This window comes from Harpegnathos saltator, unplaced genomic scaffold (genome assembly GCF_003227715.2).
Source record: "Harpegnathos saltator strain DR-91 unplaced genomic scaffold, Hsal_v8.6 scaffold56, whole genome shotgun sequence".
In the NCBI taxonomy this organism is placed as follows: Eukaryota; Metazoa; Arthropoda; class Insecta; order Hymenoptera; family Formicidae; genus Harpegnathos; species Harpegnathos saltator.
The window spans coordinates 932,501-959,569 of NW_020230382.1; the positions used below are offsets into that span (position 1 = coordinate 932,501).

Here is a 27,069-nt window from a genome sequence, read left to right on the forward strand (position 1 = left end):
AAAAAAAAAGAGAATATTCTCCTGAAATCCGGGCTTCAGCCATCGGAAGTTGCGAAGCCCCCTCTCGCGCCAATACATCCATCTCTCTACATTATTATCGGAGAATATTAAAATGCTATCGAGGATACTTTCGGACGATTATTACTGAAAAAGCGCGGGCTTTAATTAAATTCTTTCGTAATAATCGGATTCGGCGTGTGAAAAAATAGAGAGTCTCTGCTAATCGCGCGAATGATGTGCGACTCGGCCACCGCGTTTTGTCGATCGATGATTTTCCACCTCGCCGCGAACGCCGCGTCAAGTTTTCGCCGTTGGCGAAACTCTCTCTCGACCTCGAGAATCCGCGGCGAAGAGATGAGGAATCGGCGGTGTGCAAAATTACGACGGGGCAGATTAAACGAGGATAAACCCCCGCATCGAGAGCGTCTTTCGTGCGAGCGACGAATCTGACGGCGTGAGATGTGAATGAAGCGCAGTCGGAAGCGATTCGATGCTTCGAGCGACGAATGCGAGAACGTGAGCGAGCGAGAAAGAAGAAAGTGAGAAAGAGTGTACGTGAGACAGCGAGAGAATGCGAGAGAACGAGAGCGAGAGTGCATGGGAGAGAAAGAGAGGGAGAGAGAGAGAGAAAGAGAGAGAGAGAGAGAGAGAGAGAGAAAGCGCGCGGAAGACGAAGAAATCAAAGGGCATTTTGTTGTGCGATCTGTGAATGAATGCGAGCGTGGCGAGACGATCGCGGTACGTACGTGGTTCGTAGTTTTGAAACATGTGATACGTCAGCCGGCAAGCTCGACTTCCGGGCATCGACGACGAGGTGGCTGAGGAGTAGCCGGTCGTCTCCTTCCGGGTGTCGACTGGCGTGAAATCAAAACGGGGACGCGAAGCGTCGCGAAAGCGTCGCCGGAAGTCGACGCTGGCTGGGTGGCGCACCTTTTGCAGGTTCTTTGAGGTAGGACGCTCTTTTGTTGACGGTTGATTGTTGTCAAAATGGTTGTGAGGTATAATACTATTTGAAGTATGTTAACGAGATACGAAGTAAACGGGCAGGGGGGGAGGCGAGATGACGATTGCCTCTCGCGCGACGCGACTTCGGAGGAGGACGTGTGAAATCGAACACTCGCGTCCTGCTGGCCGAGAGACCAGCCTCTCGGGGAAAGGATTCCCAGCGCCTTCCTTCCTCTTTCGCGCGAGGGTGGAATAATCGCGATCGAGGGGAGTCGCGCCGCGTGCGAGCGCTCGTCGCGTCGTGGAGACGACGGGGAAAACGCGCGCTGCCGACGCTACGCCGACAGTGACGAAATTAGCGGTGGATGATGCGCGCGGCGGCCGATATAAATTCGCTTTTGACGTTGTTGATCGTTGCGTGTAAATTCGTTACTGGTCCGGTTCGCCGGCGCTGGCGCGGCGATTGCGCTTCGTAACTTCGTGACTGCAATCGATACACGGTCGCGTGCGCGCCGAAAACCGGCCCGAGTCGATTTCGCGCGCGCGCGCGCGCGTCGAGTTTTCGGATTTTTATTCGGAGGAAGCGGAAACTGGTGCGAATTCCATTGTGACGCGCGATGAAACGGGAATTTGGACAATACGTCGACTGCGAAAATACGCGAAAACGCACCCCGTCCTTCACTAAACTGCTCTTAAATTGCGGCGATTTTTCATCAACAGTTTTCAAATACATGGCGCTTCATTATGTCGGCTAATTATTCATATTAATATCGATTTTTATATTGATACGTATGCTGCGCGGAAAGTCTTTCCGTTAAATCCTTTACATTTATATTTGCGAAAGAATGCAAATAGAAAGAATTGCGCGCTAAATTGCATCACGAGAGGATGGCGACCGCAGAGAGGCAAGAGGAAAAGAGAGAGAGAGAAATTGGAAGACTAAAAATTTGCGCGATTGAATATATAGTACGAAAACCAATTAAAGAATATGTTTTTGCTGTGAATCATTACTGTTGATCGTTATTACTAGCGTCGTGCGATCGGGCGCATGTCGATCTCGGGGAATGATTATCCGTAGGGAGCGCGCGCGTTTTCCCCGCCGGAAAGACGAACGCGACGCGAACGATCGTCTCCGAGGGAGAGAGAAAACGAGAGAGAGAGAGAGAGAGAGAGAGAGAGAACGAGAGAGAGAGAGAACGAGAGAGAGAGAGAGAGAGAGAGAGAGAGAGAGAAAAGCGTACAACTGGCATTACATTAATACGCGGGGTTCGGTCCGAGCGCGTAACGCGGCGTCGCGCGAAGACGCTCCGAAGACGAAAGGCCGGTCGCGTCGGCTCGACCGGGCCCGGCGGGAGAAATATGAGACTGATATAAACCAGTATTCGTGCGAGAAAATTGTAAATTGCGAGAAATTGCGCGCGGCGTAGCCTTAATAAGAAAGATTAATTAGGTTTACACACAGCGGCGACCAGGGCGAGCGCGTGTGACGTCGCCGGTGCCGCGGAAAAAAATTATCTCAATTGGCTGTAAGCGAGGAAACGGGGATAAATAAAAAAAAGAAAAAAAAGGGGGGGGGAAGAAGAAGAAGAGGAAGAAGAAGGAGAAGAAATATGTATATCCCACGTGAGGAGAGGACGCGTCGGTGCGGGTCGAGATACACGTACAAACAAACACACACACATACACACGGACACACGAGACAGCGCACGCATCGTCGTCGATGCGACACTCGGCGACGTGTAAACGAGAGCCGCGTCGACGACCCGCGTCGAGGCGTCCGCTCGCGCACGGCGATGCATCATCTAGTGAGAATATAATGTTATTAGGTAACTTATAAGTGTATTGTAAAAGAGCGGAGTGTGGAACGAGAACGGAACGCAATGCCAGTTGTAAAACGGGGGTTGAACGCGACGACTTGGAGGAGCGCGTGTTCCGACGATGACGACGACGACGACGACGACGACGACGACGACGACGACGATGACGACGACGATGATGACAAAGATGACGATGACGATGACGACACTCGTCCCCGAGAGCGATAAGGAATTTTCAGGGAGAGAAACGGTGACGACAAGTAAGAGGGAAAGGGGCACGAGAAGCGAACGGGGAACAACACGCGGGGGTGGAACGGTGACAGCGGGACGGGCGCGGAACACGGGGAAAGAGCGATATGTATACATTGTAATCATCGATATATACATACATACGTACATGTACATATATATATATATATGTGTGTGTGTGTATGTGTGTGTGTGTATGTATGTATATATATATTTTATTAGCGACGCGCGAAGAACACACGCGTATACCTTGATAATTGTTTTCGACCGCCGAAGGTACGGACGAAGGTATCCGAATCTTCTTCGCGAATCCTTTCTACTGTAGTTTTTCTCTCTTCATTTTCGCATTTCGTCTTTGCGTGTGTCATTCTTTGCGGTACACACCGGTTTTTCACTGGTGGTAGGTGGGGGAGGGAGGGAGGGAGGAGGGTGGGAGGGAGGGAGGGAGGGAGGGAGGGCATCCTGTCGCGCGCGTTTCGCGACTCGATACGACTCGAGTGTTACTCGCACTCGCACTCGCATTACAAACGCTACGACGCGAATGCGAATGCTGTTCACATGTGTATACGCGATAGATTATTTCGGAATACGGATGCGGGGGAACAAAGGGAAATAGAGAAACGACAGCTTTACCGATAGCGGGACAGTAGTTATTTGCAACACGTGCACACCACACGTAAACACACACGCATATACATGTAAAGCGATCCAAGCGATACACACACATAACAAAAAAATTGTATGAATATAATGTTTGCAGTTAGGTGGGACCAAAAACGACTTTATATCTCTATGTGCATATCCAAGCAACGTGTAATTTAATTAATGAATTAATTAATTATCCATTATTGATGACTAGGTAAAGTAAAAGATCCATTGATAGCGATCGAGAACGATGACGAATGATTAACGAGTAATTAGCCTATTAAGTTTGTTTATTGATACATTATTCTATGATATATTATTATTATTATTATTATTATTATTAACTTTATTGCCTTTATTATTATTATTATTATTATTTTATTATTATTATTACATTGATTAAAATGACGATGATAATATTATTATTTAAACAATGTTTTAAGGCGATTATCTAGATATTGAGTAGAACAGTACGTATCTATAATTATTAATTATTTTTAATTATTATTATTATTAATATTATTATTATGAGACATTTTGTTGTATTATTTTCAATAAAATCGATTGAAAAATATTCAATTTATGTTGATTCGTTAATTTTCGCTTCTCCGAATGTGTGTGCGCAATCGCGCGTTCCCAATTTCTTTCTCGTTTACAATTTTTGGCGGCGACTCGTACACACACAATGCGATGAGACGTACAAGCCCCACGCAAAAGTCATTAGTCTGCGAAAGAAATTGCGGTGTCTCGTTGTTCATACACAGGGAAGCGCGCCTTATCTCAAAATCCGTCGCGATCTCAAGAGACGAACGTAGTCGCCGGCGGATCTCCCTGAAATCAGTAAGGATCTCTAAACACATCGCGCGTGGAGGAAATTAAATTGAAGATAAATTTTACGAGACATCCAGTAAAGTAAACATCGCAATTTTGTCACTCTGACAAGCTTTTCGCTTTTGTAATTTAAAATTTTTCACTTCGAGTATTATTCACGAGTATTAGTCACTTGGATGAATGCAGCTTTGGTGAAGCAAGTTAAATTTGTCTCGATCAATTGTTCACATACTTACACGCAAAGCGACCGTTAATATATGAAATAACAATCAGCAATGTAGAAAAATTTGCTACATGCGAAACGGAAATATTATGTGTGACGTAAGGATTAATGCTGTAGCGAGTAACGGGAGAACTGAAAGGGAGTAAGGATGAGCGATGCAGCTCTCATACTTTATATAAATTTACGCTACAAATTGTATACGCCCGGAGAGGAAGATTACTTTTTACGTAGACGTCTTTAGCGAGTGTGTTTGCGTCCCTCGCAGAGGGTACTAGAATTACGTTTGTAATAAGATTCGACGAGATCTCTGGTTTCCTCGGAGAAGCCGACTAGCGAACGACTTGCGATCGCGACTGCCACCATCCCACCACGTGAATGTGTGACTTCTTTTCTTTCCTTCTTTCTTTATTTCTTTCGTTTACCTTGGTTCAACGTTGATTGATTACGTTAGCCGCGTCTGTATACGATTATCTCTCCGCTACCCTCCGACCACCCAATCCTTCAAATCCCTCCTCTTCGTACCTCTCTATCCCTCTTACTCTCACGTGTCTCCGGATAATTTTCGTGACTCGGAAGAACGGGGGGAAGACGGAATAAGGCTACCGAAAGTGAAAAGAGAAACGGGGGGGAATTGCGAGGTAAAACGGGGGGAGTAACGATGTAACAAAGCGAATTGCCAGATAGATAGATAGATAGAGAGAGAGAGAGAGAGAGAGAGAGAGAGAAAGAGTTAGAGAAAGAAAGAGCGTGTTATTACGGACAAAAAAGCGAAAAAAAAAAAACAAAGAAAAGTAGAAGAACCAAATGACGGAAGAAGAGGAAGAAGAAGACGAAGAACAAAACAAAAAAGATGAAGAAAGCGCGGAAGTAGTAGAAGAAACAGAAGAGGAAGGCACGGAACAATAGACAAATGAGAAAAAAAATAGTTGTAAAAGTCACACACGTAAACGCGTACACACACACACACACACACACACACACACACAAAACACAAATGTACTAAGTAAGTTCATACTGCGTATTGCCTTTCTGACTTCGGTGTGAAAATATATAAATAAAAAAAAAGTCAGTCGCGCCGGGGCACGCGTATGTTCGCGCGTACGTATTATATATTATATATTATAGTTATTAGCGTTCGACGCGCGCGAGAGAAGACGAAGACGCCTCGTCGCTTCCGCTTCCGCCTGCCTGCGTCCGCCGATGTATAATCTCTTCCCTCAGCTCCACATTCGCGCGCTCCTGGAATTCGATTCTCTTCAGTCGAGAACTTTACAGCGGGTCCATACAAACACTTGGCGCGCGATGAAAGATCCAACACGATCCTCTGCATTTCGTGTTCGGTCCGAGTCGCATTGTTCTTTTTCTCCCTATCTTTCTCTCCCCCTCTTCTCTCCCCTCTCCTCCAGCAGTTCCCTCGATTCGCGGACTTGAGACGTTCCTTCGAGCCGGCCGATCGATTCCCCCCCCCCCCCCCTGATTTATTCCGGATCGGGCGAACGCGGAAGCGGCGGGCACAGCAGTATCCGTCGCGAAAAACTTTTTTCACGGTTCCGTAAGAGAAGAAAAGTCCCCACGCCGAAGTCCGCGCGTCCCCGCCGACTGTGTCTGTTTCATGTTTTTCAATATTTGTAATTTATCGATAAAATTATAAAAGGTATCGATACATAACAGTCTAAAGTGTGCGCTACTCTACATAATATTATTATATATAAAGTATAAAAGTATACATTATATATATATTATATATATATACATATATATTATATATGAGAAGTATAATATATATATATTATACATACATTGGGATTGGTGAGAATATACGGTTTTTTCGCTTTGGAGTGTTATTTTCTGAAAATATTGAACAAAATATGGAAAAAAAATTAATAAAACCAATGAGTAAAAAACAAAACGGAGTGTCGTCTCCGCGTGTGATGTTTTTTTTTTTTGTTATTCTCACCCGATGTGTATACGGACGTGTCGTCGTCAATGACAAGCGATTCTCCGCTGGAAATGCGATTGCATTCACATCGCACGCGAGCGCACAGGTGTGAGTATCCGACGCGAATAACTTTACGCGAGACGTAACCTGATTTTCAATTTAATAATATGTGAAATCGTTTAATAAGTCGAGCCGCGTTGCGCAATTCAAGCGACTCAGCGGCCGAAGAAGAGCGTGCTGAATTTTATTGAAATTGGAAAAAAAACGAGGTTACCTCTCTCTCTGTGATATCAGTTGACTTTGAAACTTTTTGTTGGTTTGAGCGTCCGATCGAAGATTGGATAACGTTTGAACGTTAATTTCACCGATCTCCTAAGAGTTTCTTCGAGTTCGAGTTCGCATGTGTGAGCAAATTTTAACTGATGTCTACTTTGATGTCTACTTTGTCGTCTCAGATGCATGTCGCATCGAACGTGAGATAAATACAAGAGTGATAACGACAATTTCGCGTGAACTTTGTATTCTTCGCAGTCTAGTATTCGTCGCAGATGTCCGAAAGAATGGCCGCGTATATGCCTACTCTTCCGAGCACGTTCAAGAGCCTCGTCGGGAAGACAGTGAGGCTTGAGACGGCGGAGCCGCGATGTGTCATCGAGTCGGTGAAGTTTTCAGCACGGAACTTTGCTGTTCGCGCATTTCACCGAGAATTCCGAGAGTACGAACGAATAATTAAAATCGTCGCGCAGATTGCTGGGTGATTTTCTGGGAGTCACAGACTACGAGACTAACAAGGCTGCTTTTTGGTTCTTGGATACTGTCGCGCTTCAAGTTATTCGCTACAGAGATAATCTGGATGATTATTATACGAGTGTTTTAATTAGTTGGCTGGCTGGCGAGATGAAATTAATTCGAGGTATCAAGTAATACGAGCAAAACGTTTGCACGTTGACGCGGTTGCAAGTACCGGACGCGATATCTTTCGCGCGCGCGCGGAAAATTTACAGAGAGCATGATTGGTATCGTTTATCGTTGGGAAGTAAATCTCCTCGGTAGCGAAAGGGAACGGAATATTTTCGACAGACAAGAAGCTGCTCCGCGAGGACTTTTTCGAAGAAATGAGAGCGTTGTTTCTCCGTGCCGCCGAGAAAATATCCGCCGGTGATCGATTGTTGCACTGGGAATTACTCGTCGACGACGAATGTTCTAATATTCTCTCAGCTCCCAGTATCCACGAATCTACTGCGAGTAGAGCGAAGTATTCGATTACGAATAAATCGTTCGAAGAATTAACGGCGGAGGATACCGAGCGTGCGTCCCGAGGAAACCAGCTTCCCTCCGTCCAGGAGAGCTCGAACGGTCGAGATGGCAGAAACAGGTAAACTGAGCAAGGTATTGTTCTTTAGTAGCTTTCTCATTAATTCGTCTCGAGATGCTCGAGAGCTATCGGAAAGTGAATTTTACGGGAGTTGATTTTATATTTCAGTACGGTGAATAATTCGCCGGGGAAATCCTCAGACAAGATTTCGCTAATCCAACACGCAGACGCAGTGATTCGATCTTATGATTTAACGACCCCGAACACCGCATTGGACATTATTATCGATGCGACGTACAGCATGTAAATTTAGAATACCGTTACTTCGAATGTTTCTTATCGCTTTAAGGAGGACGTGATGCGAGAAACATTTCATCTCCTTGGTTCTCGAGCAGGTATGCTAACGAACTGCGATACGCTCTCGTGTATGCAGTTTTTGTGACGCAAATCGAGACACGTACCCTTTTTATGCCGCACACCTTCCGAGCACCACGCGAAATTAAGCTCGCGGATTCCGCGAGTGGGCCGTTCGACGTGCAGCTTCGCGAACGGCTGGAAAAGAGCGCCGTCGAGCTGACAAGTGGCATTCGCAAGGGCAAGAAACGTAAGCGCACAAACAGGATAAAAATACATCGTAGTTTTTCACTTTATTACTTTATTTATTTCTTCATTGGAACTGGCTTTACCGGCGACGTCCTGAGCGTCGCGCGATTATAAGCTCCGTTGAATGTTCCATTTTCAGAAACGACAAAGGATAATACGAAAAGTTATCGAGCGATTGGCGACGAGCTGAACGCGACGACAGCTCCCCGAACGCCGCCGTGCTCCTTGGACGAGGACGAAATATTAGCCGACAATCGACGGTTCATTCTACCGCTGATAGAGGCGAAGGAAGCGGCGCAGGTCTTTGACACTCACACAGGAAATATGTGACGAGTATCGAAGGAAAACACACAACTAGGAAAATAATTTTACTTCATACGACAGCAAAAGTACACCGTCACTCCGTGATTATCGCCGTGCCCCATTCGTGACACTTGAATCTCTTCACTGTTTTAGGATCGAGCGTTCCGATGTCCAATCGAGCGAAACCGCGCGGATTGTCCGAGTCCTGCTGAAGTTTCCCTAACTGGCCGTATTTGTTATTGCCACAACCCCAAAAGGACCCGTCGTCTAAAGGTAGAAACGAAGACGTCACCTCTCCGGGAAATGTAATTTTCGACGCGACCAAATTAATACACACACACACACACACACACACGTATATTACCCGACAAGCAAATAGTGAAGGAGTTGCCGCATTCGACGCTCTTTACGTTAACTTCTGTATCTTCGCCTTCGTTGCTCTTGAGATCTATTAAAGTTGGAACCGCGTGTACTTTCGTGTCCTTGCTTTCGGTCCCTAGTTCCCCGCTCGTGTTCCATCCCCAGGTGTACAGATCGCCCTGTCGTGTGAAACAGTTGTTAAAGATTATGATTATGCAACATGCAGCGAAATTACAGCCGATTGCGACGCAATTTGCTGACTTGATCGGTCACTACGGCGCTGTGCCATCCACCCGCCGAGATCTGTACGATCCTCAGACCCGCCAGAGCCTCGATCAGCCTCGGGTTGTCGCAGTCTTCCAAGTCGTTGTGTCCTAACTGGCCGCGCCTGACACGGATCGCAATATTTTCCAGAGTATTATTAATAATACGCGCGCAACGACGCAAGAGCAATGCAACATACGTTCCCATTCCCATCGAGTAAACATCGCCGTTCTCGGCCAGAAGAATGGTGTGGTCGAAGCCACTGGCGATGTCAACAAACTTCACTCTCTTCGGTACCTCCACCAAGACTGGGGCGTTGAAGACGCGTCCTTGAGAAGTAAAACAAAAAGATTTTCGTTGAAAATACTCGACGATGTTCAGAAACGAATTTTCCGCTCGTTTACCTGACATACCTAAATTAGTCAGCACCACTGTACATCCCGCTTGTGACATTTTGATGGCGTATTCGGCGTGCAAGTTATCATTGCTGGGAATAAAAGGGATCACTTTTTGCCAAGAATCGTCGTACACTTTATACTTCCAGATTTCGTTATGTGTTGACAGAATAATTACGCTGTCCCGGCCAGCAATGGCCATTTTACAACTGTATAAAATTAATAGAATGATAATGATGATGAAATTTGGATGCTATTACAGAATCACTCGCACGTTAACTCTCTGAATGATTCGAAGACCTAAACAATGAGATATTTGGTATACCATTACCTTCCTGATGATTCATGTGGAATCCGCATTAAACGAGGACCGTTTCTCTCGTCATTTTCATTCTCACTGATCTTCCCAGTGATGTACAATTTAGTGTCCCGCCATAGAAGAAAATAATTCCAACCTATCTCGATATTTGTGATTTCGGGAAATGAAATCTCGGTCAATTGTGATATTGACGTGATTATTCCATCCTGATTTGAAAACAGAGGACTGGCGTTGAAGCCAGTATAATATACGGGCATGCTTCTGCAAGTGATAAGTATAAAATGGAGTAATTTAGTAAATTTAATTTAGTAGATTTAGTAGTAATTTATCACTGTTTGGCTGAATTTTCAAAAACCACTCACGATTTATCCTGGCAAGATGTATATAAATTTAATTAAAAAACGGCGAAAAAAAAAATAAAATCGATTAAATTCAAATTTTACGTACGGAACTTCGTTAATATTTGTTAAAAATTTCTTGTACATTCTAGACTCATCTATATGTCTCAAACTTTCATTTCAAATACTTTTTTTTTTTCGGAAAGAAAATTGTAGGTAATGTATCGTAGGTAGGTCATTAGCGCCCAAAGATTATCCAGTGCTTAAAAAATATTATTTAAAAACAGAACTTGGTTGCAGAGAGAAAAATTGGTGTATATCGCTTAAAATGACTTATCCCTTGTATCCTTTTTTATTTTAAAAAGCAATTTATTTAATTTGTTTAAACGCATTTATTTGTGAGACACGTTTCGAGCATTTTTATTTTAGAGTATGTGCAGTACAAGTGGTTTTGGTCATTTATCCGACTGCAATTTATTTACCAACTGATGATACTTTACAGGAACGATACAACGTGCGAGATAACTGGAATGCGATTGTTGACGACATCAAACGCGCCGACAACCACGTGGTTTCGGTCGCGGTATGCAGATGTCACTGTCTCCCTTGGATACCAGGAAAACAACAGAACGTTTTGATATAACGGCACCGAAGTCGTCGACGTATTGCAGTAAATCGTTACCGCGTCTCCGCTCCAGTGCCTGAAATATCAACAATAAAATGGTAAAATTGTTACGCGAATAAAATGCAAATGCACATTATTATGCACTATTTCTCTTCCACCTTGTATTACACGCTCGAAAGCACGAAACAATCAAAACATAACCTTCGAAGGCCACCGAGAGATTGCAGTGTGAAACTCGAGAACGCATTTACGTCGAGCACTACATTGAAATTTCCGGACTGCGAAACGCTTCGTTACGAAAAATATCCTTTCCTCGTTATTTTGGCACATAAGAACCCACTTGTATTCTTTTCACGCACTGCGCTTGTATCCTTTTACGCAGTCTGGTGAAATTGGAAATCATACACTATCGCCATAACCTTATCCGCATGTGTGCATTTGGGTGGGAATTATTTCTTCGGGATTTATGAGATTGCACGCACTGGCACGCACGCGCGCTTAATTCGAAGCTCCGAAACGCACGAAAGCATGAGTCTGTACTTTTAAGCTTAATTAATTACTTTAGTTTGAATTCAAATTAGTTGGATTCTCACGCAATTTCTCAGGCAAATGCAAAATTATGTTTTTTCGACGAAAGCATAATGTTCCAAAGAGACAAATAATAATAAAAAAAGAAAATTAATAATTCAAAATAATAGATATTGAATTTTTCGTAAATACGAAACCTGCAAAAATTTCGCAAATATTATATTCAATATAATCTTGTTACTAGATAGAATCGTAACAATGTTATAATTTTTCAATTTATATTCATGGCAAGAAACGCTCAGCATTTATTTTCGCTGTTGAAAACGTGACGTAGCATAGAGCAGCGTGTTTTTTTCTCGAAACTTACATTGCGCATTATAGTTGTAAATAAAATCGATATGCAATGTCAGGGTCTACTGGCTATTTTGCGCAAGTTGAGATCAAACCCTGATAAAGAGCTGCGTTTGCTGCTGTTGGGATTGGACAATGCCGGCAAGACGACAATTTTGAAGTCGCTGGCAAGCGAAGATATCACGCAGGTGAGCACGATGGTGGCTTATCGCAAAATGCAATAAACATGCACAACCCGAGATATGTTTGTCACACGATGAATTTTACGCGACGCGTGACGGGGAAATTAACTTTCTCAAGGTCACTCCGACGCAAGGTTTCAACATAAAAAGCGTCCAGAGCGAAGGCTTCAAGCTGAACGTCTGGGACATCGGCGGGGCACGAAAAATTCGACCGTACTGGCGAAATTACTTCGAGAATACGGACGTGCTGGTGAGAGTGCCTTCATATTACTTTTTTACTCGGTGCTCGGCTTTGTGTCGGCTGTGTCACCGTTATTTCGGGAATTTCATTTCGCCACTTGATAAAGAGTAACTGTTTCATGAGATCTCACAAAGGCGGCGAAAAAGGGAAGAATACCGCTTTACATCGTGAAATTTAATACAACGGAAAATGGTGCAACATAACGTGAGAGCGAATGCTGGTTTTAATTATTCAGAGCGATGCGATATGCGCTTTATGAAGAATTTTGACTCTATCGTTGCGCTCTTTCGACTTATTTATCGTGGAATGTAGAATAAGCGAGGCGCATAACAACCTTTAGAAATTTACGAGCAACCCGAGCGATAGTTTTTAATATCTCCGTGGACGGAGCTTTACAAGTTTGTTATCGGGAGCAGGTATCTGCGTACACAGTGCATTAGATCATGCTGTCAAGTAGGAACGAGCGCTGTATGCACGACCGATGAATATGTGTTTTGGTCCTCTCTTTGCTGAAGGATCGTTTGTCTTCCCGATATTTGCAAATTCGCGACGCCTCCTCTCACTGTTCTTTCCCGACGGATTTTCTCCTTTCTCGCTGGAGAATAAATGTAAATGAATTCTCCCTCCGTGAATCCCATGCGGGAGGCCTCGAGCCTCGCGCGTTCTTTTTGCTAAATGAAAAATGCAAATTAAGACGTACCTTTTTCTCGATGCACGCTGCCGGCAGATTTACGTCGTTGACAGCGCGGACATCAAGAGACTAGAAGAAACGGGACAAGAGCTGTCGGAACTCCTGCTGGAGGAAAAATTACGAGGAGTGCCGTTGTTGGTGTACGCGAACAAGCAAGATCTGGGACACGCCGTGACGGCGGCCGAGATAGCGGAGGGACTCGGTTTGCACAATATCAAGGATCGTGATTGGCAAATACAATCTTGCATCGCTACCGAAGGCAAGGGCGTCAAGGTACGTAAAGGATGTCCGTTTTCACGGCTCGAAATTAAGAAAAAAAGAAAAGTGCACCTATTGCAAAATTAAAATTACGAGAAGTCATATCGACACGACAAGAGAGATCCTCCTCGCGCGCGCGTCTTTTACGCTTTTAAAATCAAGTTCCTCTTTATTTTCCAGGAGGGTCTAGAGTGGGCGTGTAAGAACATCAAAAGGAAATAATAAGCGTGCCCTGATGGTCGAGAGATACGATCGACACGTTTATCTCACATTTAGGACGCACGAAAGGAGCAGGCTTACACCGTCCGTTGTACATTTCACATGAATTTTATTTATCTTCTATCTACTATGTACAAGAAGCTACTGAGGACACCGTCGTTTTTGGATTCAGTACGAACGTCTGAATGCCCAGCATGGAATTCTCCATCTCGAATCCGTCGTACCGAACGATTCAGTCGTCGGACTTCCGTCCATTTTAGAACGAACCGTTCGTCATCAGCCTCGGAAGTTCGCGAAATTATATTTTTTCGCATGAAAGGAAGGAAGAGAGAGAGAGAGAGAGAGAGAGAGAGAGAGAGAGAGAGAGAGAGAGAGAGAGAGAGAGAGAGAGAGAGAGAGAGAGATACCGCGATTTGTAATAGCGAGCGTTCTATTGTAAAAGAACATGCCTTCTCGCTGTTTTAAATAGATTAGACATTTTTATAGACTTATCTAGTAAAAAATGTAAAATAAAAAGAGATGAAACAAGAAAGGGGCAGAGAGAGAGAGAGAGAGAGAGAGAGAGAGAGAGAGAGAGAGAGAGAGAGAGAGAGAGAGAGTTAGAGAAAGAAAAAAATACAAGACAGAAGATACACACGTATTCGTAGATAATAGTAATTAATGTAACATTTATACTTATAATTACGGTATAGACTTGAGCACCACGTTGTTACTGCACTCGCGAAGGAGGGAATCGCGCTGAGACGCGCTGAACCATAACGCGCAGCATGTACGTAAGTGTTCATGACTGCACTTTCTTTTTATTTTAACGACGAATGCTACGTGAGCAGTTAAGAGGAATCGCGGAGTTTCACGAGATGCACCATTCCTCCGGTTGCTCGCGTTTGTGTTTGACGCGAGATACGCGTTCATACTCAAGTTCACCCGTCAGTTCCGCGTCCGGAATGGTGCGCCGCATCGATGATCGAGCGTCTCTCGTGCAGAAAGTGCACGAAAGCTAACATGCGTTTTCCTCCGTTTCTTTCCTCGCTTCGAGTCTTAACCGCTCGCGTAGTATTAATTTTCCGGAGAAGCTCATCCGAACGCGTTGCCTCTCCGAAACGCGGACTTGCCGAGAAGACAGCACGGAAGACCGGAGGACGTTGGCAGGACGTTTGAATCGCGTTTGTCAGAGATGAGGAATTTAGTTTCTCTTTTCTGCACGCATTTACAGCGTCTCTCGGTTGCGTTCATGCCGTGGAAATTCCACATTTGACATTGTGGCACGTCGCAATGTCTACGCTTGTATGTACACGTAAAAAGGTCGAAGAGGTACTCCGCAGATCCTGCAGTCGCGCCAGGTCGGGCACCAGGCGCAGTGACAGAATCGACGATTCCGGTTTCGTTCGGCGTATCTTTCACTTTGTGCAATAAATAGAATGGGACAGAGATTAGAAACGAGCTCGGTCTCGCGCGTCTTTTTACAGGCGACCTAGCAGCAATGTCTTTCACAGGCCGCGAATAAACGGATTAAAGCTCAAAGCTCGCTGTGAATGCTCTCCGTGGTCACCCGGATCTCCTCTTCGTGGAAGACCGTGCAGTCCGCCGGATATTTTCTCTGAAAGCGGAACGAGACGATTGTCAGTGAGTGGCGGTGATCGCCACGCTTGCATAATCGCGGATACACCGCGACGGAGCGAACATAAATATTTTTCTTTTGCGGCGAGCGGCTTCGCCGATTATAGCTTTGGTCATTCTTCCTCCGATCTCGGTCGTCGGTCGTATACTTGTGACTCAAAAAGATCGCAAGTTGAAGAGAGTTCTCTCAATATCTCCGTCCCGTGAGGCTGCGCTTTCTCTCGCACGACCGACGGTAGCAGTTTACTTACGACGCATCCTTCATGCTCGATGATGGCTCCGTAGAGGAGCCAGAAATTGACTCCTAACTTATTGCTGACCGCCCAAGCCGCAGGGAAACTCGCCAACTTCAGCACTCCGCTGCGTACGCGCGACTCGTTGTCGTAATTGTCCTCCTGCTGGCTCTTCTCGTTTATGGTACATAAGATTTGACTAGCACATTGCGGCATTTTCGTCGCCCACTTGTACGCTCGATACGCCTGGAAAATCGTGAGGATTCAATTTGAAACAATAGCGAGGCTGGCTGCGACGAGTGTGTGTATAATTATGAGAGGATTGGGGATTCCCTCTTCTCTCTCTCTCTCTCTCTCTCTCTCTCTCTCTCTCTGTCTTTTCTAAAATTAATGTCGCCTGGTGGCCTGTAGAAAACGATACCGGATTCAAAACCACTGAAATTCCCGAAAGCGTCAAACTCGAAACTGCCGTTGGGGACTAACGATAACGTAACATCAGCGCCACGATTTCCCAGTCAACCATGCTGCCAAATGACACAACATAATTTTGTCGTTGAGTGGGAAATTCTGATATTGACGCGATGTCACTGTTAATTGGCGTTGACTTGTTATTTCCAATCAGAATTATTGGTTTCGATGAAATTTCTGAAAGTAAGATGCGTGTTTGCGCGAGTCCGTGCGAGAATTCGTCGTGGACGTGCTTATACCTTGAGCATAGGGGAGACGATGTCGTTGTTGATAGTGTTGCTGAGTTTGTTGCTTAACTCGTGCGCGTTTATCCGGGACATGATGAATCCTTTCTCGGAGGCTAGACTCGCTAACTCCTGGAAATACGCTATCGCTGGCCTTATGTACTGCGAACTGTCGATATTCATGTTCAGGTACTTCCGCCCCAGCATGTTCGCCAATCTGGACAAGAGAAATTGGATCGACTGATTGTTACTCGCGTCTGTAAAACGACGACGGTCGCGCTAACCTGGTCAGGCTCTCCGTCGGTCTCTGGGCGTCGAACATCACCGACTTCGGGAATCCCTGGGACTTGAGGAAGCTGTTGCCGATGAACTGCGCGGTCGAGAGGTAACGTTGCTGATTCAACGGGTCGGACACGTGGGAGACCCACTCGGCGATGAAATTCGTGAACGACCTGATCCACCTGCGACGCACCATGGGGTTCTCGAAGCTGTTCATGAGCTTCTCGTATTGGATGTTGCCTTCCTCGTCCGACATCTGAGCGATCAGCTTCGACAGACCGCTGTTCTTCCACAACATCCGGCCGAGTTCCGAATTACTGCAACGTATTGTTGCGTCAACGCAAAATATCGCAGCAATTTTCCATTCTAACCCTATTTCTACCCCTGAATTGAAACCTATTAGAATAGATAAAAAAATTCACAAACGAGTTAAGTCACATTCAACATCTCTCTTCTAGCTACTTCGGTGTATTAATATTCATCCCCGTTCCCGTTATGAATCCGCTTTGATCTCGAACAGGATCGGCTCGCTGGCAAGTGGATCCCAGCGTAGGGTTTTTTTCTCGAATTTTCGTTGCGTTCCGCAACGTCGTGTGGACGACGCAATACCTGAAATGATCCCACATAACGTGAATGTTCTCCAGGATGGGCGGCAAGAACCAGGAATGCCCCGAGTGATCTATGTGGCCGGCGTCATTGTCGTTGGTCGTGTGTCCTAGTGACTCCAGCACCATCGGCACGATACCCATCACTATGTCGTTGTTGACATTTTGTTGGAAGAACGCCAAGCTCTTGCTGATTACGTTGCCCCAGTCTATGGCGTTCTCCTCTTGCGCGCCGTTCACCGATTGCTTGCCGTAATTTGTGTGTCCGCCGTTGTTCGCCATGCTCAACAAATTCAAGACTGAGCCTACGATCGACATGTCGAAGCCCTGGTTAGGTCGGTCATCCGACATAAAGCTGTTCAAACCTGAGATGATCTTGCTGAAGCCGTCCTCCGAGGACGTCTTCTCGAACAACGTGTCGCCGACCTGTTGATTACACCACCACGTGTCCGCATTACGCATCTTTAATAACGCTCTTCAACGATCTAATGATGATTTTAGAATCTAACTGAGGGAGCGACTCCCACGAACATTTATCCGAGAAGGATCTCGTCGCGGAGTGTCGCGAAGCAAACTTGACGAAAGAGCCAGCGCATAAGTCTCGCGTTTATCAGATGTGGCAAGCGAAATAAATCGAAACCGAGAAGAATAAATGTACATTAATACGCGTTGTATGTTAGAGTTCTCCTCAGCACCTGCTTCATACGCTGCTTCATATTCTCGTTGGGTCTCGAGCTGAAGAGTTTCCTGGCCTCTTCGGTGAAGGCTTTGGTCATATCGTCCTCGTCCTTCTGATCACACGCCACCCCGAGCAGCGGCAGTAGCAAGAGCCATGTCCTTGATAGCCACATCCTTCCGCTTCTGCAACACACAGTATTTGGTGAGCGCACAATTGCTAGACCGCGATTACGAGGATCTCTTCTTCCTGCTGCGTAAGCGGCGAACGACGTCATTCGCTCGCGTCGATTCAGCGTCAGGACGAATTTTCGCCTGCAACTGAACGACCCAACTGCGATTACGACGAGAGCCTGCTCTCTCCGCCAGCCAGCGAAGGTCCTCAAGGCGAGTCGTTGACCCCGAAACTGGATGCCGATCCTGGTCGAGTTATTTTTAGGAAGAGTCGACGCGTCGACGCGAGGATTTTAAGCGCGGGCGACACACCGGAAGCGTTTCGGCTCGTGGCCGTCGCGGATACCGTTGCTTCTCCGGCGTAGTCGTTTCGCCGAATGGCGACGCCGCCGGGGTGCTCGCACATTGCGCGCGTATTTTCGCAGGTTCGCGCGAAAGCATCGGTGACGAATGCGTTGAGTCAGCAACGAGAAGGATACGCGGAGTAGAAAGTTCGCGCGCGCGCGCGCGCGAACGGAGCGAATGACACATGCGACTCGAGCTGTCTGCTGCTGATCGACTGCACTCTTTTTCGCTCTTGACGTTGTTATCTTTAGTCAAAATTTGACTTTGCACTCTTTTCCTTCGATGTTTCATCCGAGGCTTGGGCGACTCGGAAAATTCGCAGGCGAATGACGGTCGAGGGAACATCTGGTTTCTTTCTTCTTCTCTTATTGAAGACTTAATGACCCGACACGCGGAAGAAATTATACTGGGAGAATTAAATAATATATTCCTTCATTCATGTTTGCATTTCTCATTGTTCGAGCAGGAACGATGTATCCTGATGGAAGCATTTGTGCAAATCGGGAAGGACAATGTGCGCGAATTTTATTTCATAGTTGCAAAAGAGACTGGAGTTCAGGTGAAAGTTCACGTTTCGTTTCATCTAACTCGCCGGCGTCACTTTAATTTCTTTTCTGAGCAACGGACGCGCGCGTGGTCGCGTATCGTCATCGATTATCCCGAGGGATCAGTCGCAACAAGACGACAAACGATCAGCGCAACGCCAGTGTATACTAACGTGCAATTTCAGTACCGTAAACCGCATGAAATTGACATTCTCCAGCTGGAATAACGATTCGGCCTAACGGTACGGACTGTTAGTCATCGTTACCCCAACGCGCCAAAGTCGTCAATGGTAGGCCGACAGAAATAACAAGTCGACTCGATTGTTAAAATTTGCTAATATTTCGGCACTGTGTCACATCTGCCGACTCTGCGGTCGAATATGCTTGTGTGTATGATGTGTATCGTCGTAAAAACGTAATGAAAGCTTTGTTTCTATTGTGAACGTACTAACATTTTCAAACAGAGACAAACTTTACACTTGACACTCAAATTTGTCCGTACAGCAAATAAATTTTTATATATATTTGTATTCATTTAAGGTACAAATGCATCTTTATGAAAGTAAAATTTATGAAAGTAAAACAAAAATAAAATTTTCTAAATTATATATTGCAATCCTTTCTATAAAATGACTTAAATATTTTCCAACGTACGATTCAGAAAGAGGAAATTGAGTTGGATTTCTAAAGTATTTATTTTCAATAATCGAAGACATTCCTCGCGCTCTGTACGATAAAGTAAGGAAACGTGACACTTTCCTCTTTTAAAAGACCTCTCCAAAATTTTCATTTGTGGTTTTATGTTTATAAATAATGTTATTTGCTCTCCCCCCTCCGGGGTGTTGGCATATGTTGGCACAAATAATCCGACATTGTCCTTGGGCAATGTCGGATTATTTGTTTTTTAAGGAGGAAGTTTACACTAAAATTGCAGCGCGATTGTCTCCGCGCGAGACAAGCGATAATCAGCGCGATCACGGAAGCTGCCTTCTGATTATTGAATTTTATACGTGCGTTTGTCACGTTTTACAAACAGCTCCGGTGAACCGTGCATGAAAGTAATAAACACGGAAACCGCCTCGTTCTCAGATTGCCGAGAGGGAAAGCGCGGCGAGATTTTTGCAATGTCGTCGCGGTTTAAGGTCAAGGAGGAGGCAATGGCCGTCTTCTCCGTGGCAAGGTGTTCCAATTGTGCGTCCCTGCGCGGACAATATGGCTAATGGCAAACAAATATTGACGATTTAACGGCATTGCTTTTATACTAGCGTCGCTTTTCAAGTATCCCGCTTGCGACATTAAGACGCTTTTATGCCGGATTTCGTGTCGAAAGGAGCTTCGTGTATGAATTATCGCAATAACGGTGACCTTGATGTAACGGTATACCTTGCATAAGGAATGCGTAAAACGTGTAGTGGCTACTTACCCATGTGCAGATTGTCGTTGATAATTAGTGGCCAATTTTGCGATAGCGACAGTAGCGTAGTAAACGTTACTTCGGATCGTATAGTATAAATAATAAGGGCAACTAACGAGAAAGAAATACATTACATATAACAAACGCGAATGCTGTTGGTCCCTTGCTTATTTAGCACATTCGCCGTTAAGATAAACGTTCGTCAATTTTAAAATTGACAAAATTGGCAAAATTATTAATACACACAGTCAAGTGAAGCGAATCAAAGTCACGGCCGGGAGGAATTATTTTTTATATATTATACTTGTATGTAACATGCATGTAACATGTATGCATGTAACATATTTGTATGTTACAGTTACATTCGCTCAACTCGTTCTTCGAAAAAATAAGAACAACGTGCGGTGACTCACTTGTCGTCACTCCGATAAAAGCAGACCTTGACTGAGCAAGTAATCGTAACAGTTATACGTTATCATAAATTACTAAAGGTATGTGAAACGTTTAAAATTTTAAACATTTTCGCTTGCTCGAGCACTTTTCTCGCACGAGAAGCGCACAACACACAAATATATCGACAATATTGTCGGGATTACCAGCCAAAAATGTATTCTTCCGTTATTTCGACACAGAGCAGTTCGCGTTAAAAGTGACATTTCGAGTGCTTGTTCCAATTTGTGTCCCTTCGGTAACGTCGGTGCAACGACAATTTCTCTCGCGAGACACGTTACTGTTCGATGAAAATAGAATACATCATCAAGAAGTTGAGACGTATATAAATAATTTTCATTCTAACAGAATCTTTCGTCGGATTTGGACTTTAACGGTACTCCTCAATCGAGAGAATCTTAATTGATGTGAACTTATTTATACTAATAATGTCCGTACATATGTGTTTATGTGTCTATGTGTGTTTGGAAGATAAATTTCCGTTATTTTCGTATCGGGATAATTATGTCTATATTGAGTCAACATTAGTGCCGTCGAGGTTAAAAAAGAAGCCAGCGGAAATTACTGTGAACAGGAGAAGCGACGATGAAATGAGGAACTGACGCACGTCTAAAAATTATACCATCGCACAATATTACAGTTACCCGGTGTGAATCACGCTAATATAAAAACAGCGAATGGCGCAGAGTTTCAGCTCATTTCGCGATCAGTTATTCGTTTTTGGACGCCCTTGGAAACTTTGGAGGCGTCGCATCTTACAATGTAAAATAACCGTACAAAAATGTATTAACTCTGACACAACATGTAGGACGTCTCCAACATCATTTGCGCACAGTTTTGTACCTTCCTCGAGTTTTGTTAAATACTCTCGAAGTGAGGCTCAGCTTAGGTACATAACTCCTCGAAGCAACAAATGAAAGGAGCTGCGCATGTCTGAACTGTTATATCCTCCGATTTTGCAACTCACGTCTCGCGCGCGTTGCTTCAATTCGCGTACACGCGTCTGTGCTTTGCGATTTCAGGAGACGACGCAACAATTGCTTAACGTCTCGCGGACATTCAGTCAGCTCGCGAGAGCTCGCCAGCGTGATCAGTAAGACAAACGAACCGGGTGCAGGTTGCGATTACACGCGTTGCGGCGGCAGAATTGCCGGTTGAAAAATCCGCGATCCCTCGCGTGGCCGCGCCAGCGGCAACGGTAGTCGCAGTCAAGTAGAGCGTGTTCGATGGTGTTTCCAATGTGGAAAGGCGATACGATCATTGGAGCTCGAATTTCCGTTACGTTATTTACGACGGGAAAATTTTGCGCGCGTCTCGCAGAAACTGCCGCCCACCGGCGCGCGGTCGCCGGAATGCGCGGAATTAGTGAACAAACAGAAAAATCGCGACGAGTCTTGATAGCCTTCCCAAATTAATCCTCCCCGAAATATTCAGCTCCTTCATTCGTAAGTTAATGATTCTTTGAGCACGATTACACACACATTGGTATTTCTAAAGTACGAGGCGTCAGCGACCTCTGTCACATGTCAATTATTAATTCTTCGAATTTTCGAGACATCAATCATTTTATGCTGTGTTCGTAACCTAAATGTAGCTAACAACAAATTGCAATCGCAAGATATCGTACACGTTAAACATGTTGCATGCCAAAGGCAGTATCGTGTATACGAAACACAACGCGAATCCTCGCGATCGCAAACTCGACCGAAAGCCCAAAGTGTTCCGGGCGAAGAGTACGAAGAGACGAGCGGAAAATTGCGAATTTTTATCATTTTCGCTCGGTTCACCGTCCGCTTGTAACAAGACTTCTCTCCCGAGGAGAAGAATTTAAGAAAATTTCGGCCAGGCACTTTATCCTCCGATCTCTCGCACCCGCGGATTCTCGTCATGGTTTACTTTCGTGCCGAACCCGCAGATTCGTAAAAACGTTCCTGAACGTCCGAACATTTCAACGGCTAGACTCTTCGAGTTCTTCGAGCGGAATCATAAGAGAGCCAGATGATGCGCGTAGGCGTAGCGATCTCTCTCTTTCCCTCTCTCCCGCTCCCTCTCTCTCTCTCTCTCTCTCTCTCTCTCTCTCTGTCTCTCTGTCTCTCTGCGTTCCACATACCTAAGTAGTCGAAATATCAACGGTCTGGCTGCGCCGAGTGCGAACGATGCGCGCAAGGTTCTCGCAAGGAGCCCGTACACCTGACACGGCGAAGGTTGTGGCGTGACTGGCGTCGGACGGAGCCCATCGAACGGTACTTACCTATCTGAGCAAGTCCCCTGACTTCGGAGCGTAAAAGCCGGCGATACAATGAACCGCCTGCACGTCTCCGACGCGATGCAGATCTCTGCCTTCGCGGCCGGAATATTATCCGCACTCGAGCGAATTCTCCGCCACCGAAACTTGCGGTACATTTTCGCCACTTGCGCGCTCGTCAGCTGCTTGTTCTTTTCTTTTCGTTTATTCGTATTTATCCATGCGCGCGTGCGCAAGTACACGTGGCGGTCGCGTGCGGAGAGCGTTTAAAAATTGCTGAAATTCTCGCCTCGTTCGGATGTCTCGCGCGGAGATCGGCGATTTTCCGCACTCGTTAATCTCCGGCGAGCCTGAAACCTCTTCAGCTCCGTGGCGAGAAGGTTTATTTCTGCGCAATTGACTTGCGATCGGTTACACTTACTCGCCTGTTCGGATTCACTTGAATCCGACACCGGAGAGAGACGCCAGAGACTCGTGGAAGTAAGAATAAAGTGTGAAGAGACTTTAATTACGTTGACCTGGCAAGGGTTTGCGGACGTTGCCGTAACGTAATCTCCAATTTTTCTACGAGTCATTTGCCCATTAGTTGAAAATAAACGCCGGGATTCGTTGAAAATTATGCGTGTCGTGCGCACATCCGTCGCGCCTATTCGTCGTATGTCCCTAATCATCGTAACCAATCATCGGCACGGTATTCACACACACGGCAGCTGACAATACGGTCTATTAACGCAGGACCTGTTAGACGACGCCGGACTGGCGTCCCGTCTCTCCGACGTCGGCGCATAACATCACGGCATCGTAAACGATCCGATCGACGACGCGCCGCGTTCGCGACGATCTCAATCGCAACAAACGAACGCCAGAAACCGCGGTAATGTAAATTAATGACTGTACCGTTACGTCTGTCAAATAACCTCCGTCGTCGATTGCGCGATAAATTGGCGTTTCTACGTCTCGGCGCTTCCATGTCTCCAGAATCTAACGAGACAGAGAGAGACACAGAGAGAGAGAGAGAGAGAGAGAGAGACAGAGAGAGAGAGAGAGAGAGAGAGAGAGAGAGAGAGAGAGAGAGAACCGCTCGATAAAGCGTCTCGGTCACCACGATTTCTGGACCGGTCGAGTTCAAATCACAAATACCGAACTCCGCATAGACTGTTACTATACTACTATACTACGCTGCGCACGAAAGATCTAACAGCTATACAACGGATATGATTAGCTGTTCTGTGTGGTGGAACCGGCTCCGACGCGGTCGACGCGACCGCGAGCGGTAAGGTTTTCGGCGGACAGTCGTTGACCTGGAGCCGCAGGATTAGGGAATGCGCGTGGCCGACGAAGGAGCGCCGGTCTCTCCGATTGAGAGTCGCGTCCGAGCCGCGGCCGGCGCAGCACGGGGCGATCAGAAACGCTGGGAGGAAGAAGAGGAAGAGACGCGTTCAACCGGTTGCCGACGTCTCTCGAGTCGCGACTGGATGCCGGGATTTCAATAATCGAGCCGCGATGTCACAGCTCGCTTCCGTTCGTCCTGTTTGTTTCGTCCTGCGCCCGGCTTAATTGCTTCTTCCGCGTTGCAAAACGAGCCGCGTCCCGTTCCCGTGGCCGCGCGATGTGGGCCGCGCACGCGCGAGGCGACTCCGAAGCCGCTTCGCGGCGCGAGACGACTCGCGGACTGCAAAAGTCAGCCCGGCGCGCAGCCTGGGTGTTTTCCTCTCTCTCGCTTCTTTGCAGAACGGCGATACCACGCGCGCGGTACTTTATAAATTAATGTCACGCGATTCTCCACACGGTGATGCACGCGGCTGGGATTCGATGCCGCAGTCGTGCATTCTTTACTTATGAAAAATAAATTTACAAATTCTATAGGCGTTCCGCAGTAAATACACCGCACGAACGAGAGAGAGAGAGAGAGAGAGAGAGAGAGAGAGAGAGAGAGAAAGAGAGAATCTTTGACCTGCCGCAAGATACAGCGTATGTTTAAATTCATTGCCCATCAATAAGAAATCAGGAAAGAAGTTCTGCCTTCTCTGCGCGACATTAACGTATCCGTACGATTGCGTGTATCTTTTATCTCGATCATTCGAATATCTTCGCGAGAGAGAATGATCGAGAAAGAGAGGGCGCAGCAAAAGATACACGATAAATATAACATAATGTCAGCTCGCCGCTTCACCGGGTGTATTTTGAAGTAGAGGTTTCACGGATATCCGTAGCAACTTTTTCCCTCTTTTAGGGGGTGAGAGGGAGAGATAGATAGATAGAGAGAGAGAGAGAGAGAGAGAGAGAGAGAGGAATCTCTCCGCTGCATTCCGCGGTGTCGCGCGAAAAATAAGCGCGGCTGCGCGCGGTCGCACGCGAATCAAAGATGCAAGGTGAGGGCGTCTTCGAGAGGAAAGAGAAAAGTCACTAATTGAGACGAGACACGTGAAAGCCCGGGTAGACGTTCGCATACCTACAACGCGATCCCGAGTTCCTTCGGGATGACTTGGCGCGAGGGCAACATTACCGTGACCTTATCGGTTCACCGATTTGTCCTAAGTTGCGTCGGCATCTGGCCGACTAAGGAAAAGAGTCTCTTTATGGATCTGAGGTGGCTCGTCGCCATGATTTTGGAGGCAGGTATTTCGCGCGCGGCTGAGCGAATCTCACGTCTCTACACTGGCTAAACAAATGTCTCTCTCTCTCGTAATCGTTACGAAACGTAAATGTCTTTCTTCTCATAAATTTCAATAAATTATTGAGACATATCAGTCAACGCGGCATTTAAATTTCGTTCTTTTAGCAAAGTTACGTTGCGTCAGAAGAACAAGTATAAACAATAGGTCTGACTTATATTTGTGCGTGTGTGTCTACGCGAGTGCCTTTATGTTTCAAGAAATCATGAGAGATTTGCATCACTCTATGATCACGCAAGACCGAGGACTGTCCTTGTCCGCTGGGAGAGCCGAGTAATCTATAGAGCTGACGAAGAAAAAAAAATTCCAACTCTACTATACAAATTCTAAATTCTACAAATTAATAATAATAAATATCTACAAGTTACAAGTTCTAAAAATCCCTGACGAGCGAAGCTCGTACCTTCTTGTAATTTCGCGCGCATCCCCCATCGCGAAATTGAAAGAATTATTAATCTTATAAATATACCATCCCCAAAACCGGCGGACAAGGTCAATCCACGCGGAGGAAAAAGTTCGATTGATCGAATTAACGCGAATAACGACATGACACCGATTGAAGGAATTTCTGCTCCTCCGACCCCGAATTTGCTTCCGAAGAAGCAGAAATTCTCTCGGAAGCGGGAGATCTCGCTTTCCCGCTGCGAGATAAGTCGAATTGATATCGAACAAATCTCAGCTGTCATCAGGGCGGCGTTGCTGACCGTGATCTTCCAGGTGACTCCGATGTGCGTCTACTTCACGGAGATCTACCTGCACTGCAACGGCGCGAAGGAGTCCTTCGACAAGGTGACGCCAGGCGCCGCAGCCGCATTGGCCCTCACGAGGCTCATCACGCCTCGTATCCATCGGCGAGAGTTGCTCGAGATAGTCACGTCCATGATGAACGACTGGGCCACGCAGCGGGACCAGCGGGTACGCTGGATCATGAAGAAGTACGCGACGCTGTCGAGACGCGTGACGACGTTCACCTTCTTCCTGGTAGGCGTCATAGTGGGTGTCTACATCTTCATGGCGATATCAGCGGTCACCGCGCAGGCGAGCCAGCTCGACCATCAGCTGGAGAACGTGAACGTGAGCCGGGAGACGGACGAGGTGCTGTCCTGCGTGTTTCGAGGCGAGTCGATGAGCCAGGCGTTTATGGTCGTCCAGGCGATGCAGATGTTCGTCACCGGCATCTTGACCTTCGGCACCACAAGCTTCTTCTTCGGCCTGGCCATGCACCTGTGCGGCCAGTTTGACGCGCTCGCCATCAAACTGTCCGATTTTCGCGTCGAACAGGCGCACCACGCGATCGCCGAAGCGGTCGAACGGCATTGCCACCTCATTCGCATGACCGACCGCATGGAGGAGTCCTTTAACGCGAATGTTTTGATATACCTGTTCGTTACCACCACTCTCATGTGTATAGACGGTAAATGAAAAAGAATTCTCTCTTTTGTATCGGGTATAGAGGTAAAGTGACGAAGACCACCACAG

The 27,069-nt window shown here is 46.2% G+C and overlaps 6 protein-coding genes across 7 annotated transcripts; 4 read left to right on the top strand and 2 right to left on the bottom strand.

Moving 5' to 3' along the window:
* Positions 1–7,752: 7,752 nt before the first annotated feature.
* Positions 7,753–8,313, top strand: LOC112589629 (uncharacterized). Its single transcript, XM_025303630.1, has 2 exons — positions 7,753–8,024; positions 8,133–8,313. The coding sequence occupies exons 1-2, from the start codon at positions 7,765–7,767 to the stop codon at positions 8,269–8,271; spliced, it is 399 nt and encodes a 132-aa protein (XP_025159415.1). The 5' UTR covers positions 7,753–7,764; the 3' UTR covers positions 8,272–8,313.
* LOC105183755 (uncharacterized) lies at positions 7,762–8,940 on the top strand. The gene is made up of 2 exons (XM_025303631.1): positions 7,762–8,568; positions 8,707–8,940. Exons 1-2 carry the CDS (start codon positions 8,433–8,435, stop codon positions 8,895–8,897), a joined length of 327 nt encoding a protein of 108 aa, XP_025159416.1. The 5' UTR covers positions 7,762–8,432; the 3' UTR covers positions 8,898–8,940.
* Positions 8,923–11,217, bottom strand: LOC105183732 (RCC1 domain-containing protein 1). The gene is made up of 7 exons (XM_011142070.3): positions 11,029–11,217; positions 10,221–10,469; positions 9,908–10,098; positions 9,694–9,823; positions 9,492–9,618; positions 9,235–9,409; positions 8,923–9,137 (listed from the first exon to the last, which is right to left on the bottom strand). The coding sequence occupies exons 2-7, from the start codon at positions 10,463–10,465 to the stop codon at positions 8,965–8,967; spliced, it is 1,041 nt and encodes a 346-aa protein (XP_011140372.1). The 5' UTR covers positions 10,466–10,469; positions 11,029–11,217; the 3' UTR covers positions 8,923–8,964.
* LOC105183726 (ADP-ribosylation factor-like protein 3) lies at positions 11,194–13,984 on the top strand. The gene is made up of 5 exons (XM_011142052.3): positions 11,194–11,269; positions 12,110–12,238; positions 12,351–12,482; positions 13,201–13,437; positions 13,603–13,984. The coding sequence occupies exons 1-5, from the start codon at positions 11,267–11,269 to the stop codon at positions 13,642–13,644; spliced, it is 543 nt and encodes a 180-aa protein (XP_011140354.1). The 5' UTR covers positions 11,194–11,266; the 3' UTR covers positions 13,645–13,984.
* A 17-nt stretch (positions 13,985–14,001) lies between these two features.
* On the bottom strand, positions 14,002–23,282 carry LOC105183707 (uncharacterized). Of its 2 annotated transcripts, XM_011142012.3 has the most exons (7): positions 22,781–23,282; positions 17,763–17,928; positions 17,072–17,493; positions 16,468–16,779; positions 16,199–16,400; positions 15,510–15,737; positions 14,002–15,238 (listed from the first exon to the last, which is right to left on the bottom strand). In XM_011142012.3, exons 2-7 carry the CDS (start codon positions 17,916–17,918, stop codon positions 15,158–15,160), a joined length of 1,401 nt encoding a protein of 466 aa, XP_011140314.2. In that variant the 5' UTR covers positions 17,919–17,928; positions 22,781–23,282; the 3' UTR covers positions 14,002–15,157. The 2 variants fall into 2 exon arrangements, with proteins under 2 accessions (XP_011140314.2, XP_025159419.1); XM_025303634.1 differs by lacking the exon at positions 22,781–23,282 and having other exon boundaries at positions 17,763–19,306.
* A 1,871-nt stretch (positions 23,283–25,153) lies between these two features.
* Positions 25,154–27,039, top strand: LOC112589631 (uncharacterized). Its single transcript, XM_025303642.1, has one exon. The coding sequence runs from the start codon at positions 26,137–26,139 to the stop codon at positions 27,010–27,012; it is 876 nt and encodes a 291-aa protein (XP_025159427.1). The 5' UTR covers positions 25,154–26,136; the 3' UTR covers positions 27,013–27,039.
* Positions 27,040–27,069: the final 30 nt, after the last annotated feature.

Excerpts from the sequence above, each read along its gene's own strand:
- LOC112589629 (XM_025303630.1), top strand. The coding sequence starts at position 7,765 with ATGAGAGCGTTGTTTCTCCGTGCCGCCGAGAAAATATCCGCCGGTGAT. Across the intron at positions 8,025-8,132 it reads GGTCGAGATGGCAGAAACAG|TACGGTGAATAATTCGCCGG; the intron begins GTAAACTGAGCA and ends TTTATATTTCAG.
- LOC105183755 (XM_025303631.1), top strand. The coding sequence starts at position 8,433 with ATGCCGCACACCTTCCGAGCACCACGCGAAATTAAGCTCGCGGATTCC. Across the intron at positions 8,569-8,706 it reads CATTCGCAAGGGCAAGAAAC|AAACGACAAAGGATAATACG; the intron begins GTAAGCGCACAA and ends TTCCATTTTCAG.
- LOC105183732 (XM_011142070.3), bottom strand. The coding sequence starts at position 10,465 with ATGCCCGTATATTATACTGGCTTCAACGCCAGTCCTCTGTTTTCAAAT. Across the intron at positions 10,099-10,220 it reads CCACATGAATCATCAGGAAG|TTGTAAAATGGCCATTGCTG; the intron begins GTAATGGTATAC and ends AATTTTATACAG. Across the intron at positions 9,138-9,234 it reads CTTCACTATTTGCTTGTCGG|ACGACGGGTCCTTTTGGGGT; the intron begins GTAATATACGTG and ends TTCTACCTTTAG.
- LOC105183726 (XM_011142052.3), top strand. Across the intron at positions 12,239-12,350 it reads CAAGCGAAGATATCACGCAG|GTCACTCCGACGCAAGGTTT; the intron begins GTGAGCACGATG and ends AACTTTCTCAAG. Across the intron at positions 12,483-13,200 it reads TCGAGAATACGGACGTGCTG|ATTTACGTCGTTGACAGCGC; the intron begins GTGAGAGTGCCT and ends CGCTGCCGGCAG.
- LOC105183707 (XM_025303634.1), bottom strand. The coding sequence starts at position 18,020 with ATGACGTCGTTCGCCGCTTACGCAGCAGGAAGAAGAGATCCTCGTAAT. Across the intron at positions 17,494-17,762 it reads TGAAGCAGCGTATGAAGCAG|GTCGGCGACACGTTGTTCGA; the intron begins GTGCTGAGGAGA and ends TGTAATCAACAG. Across the intron at positions 16,401-16,467 it reads CCGACGGAGAGCCTGACCAG|ATTGGCGAACATGCTGGGGC; the intron begins GTTAGCGCGACC and ends TCTCTTGTCCAG.
- LOC112589631 (XM_025303642.1), top strand. The coding sequence starts at position 26,137 with ATGACACCGATTGAAGGAATTTCTGCTCCTCCGACCCCGAATTTGCTT.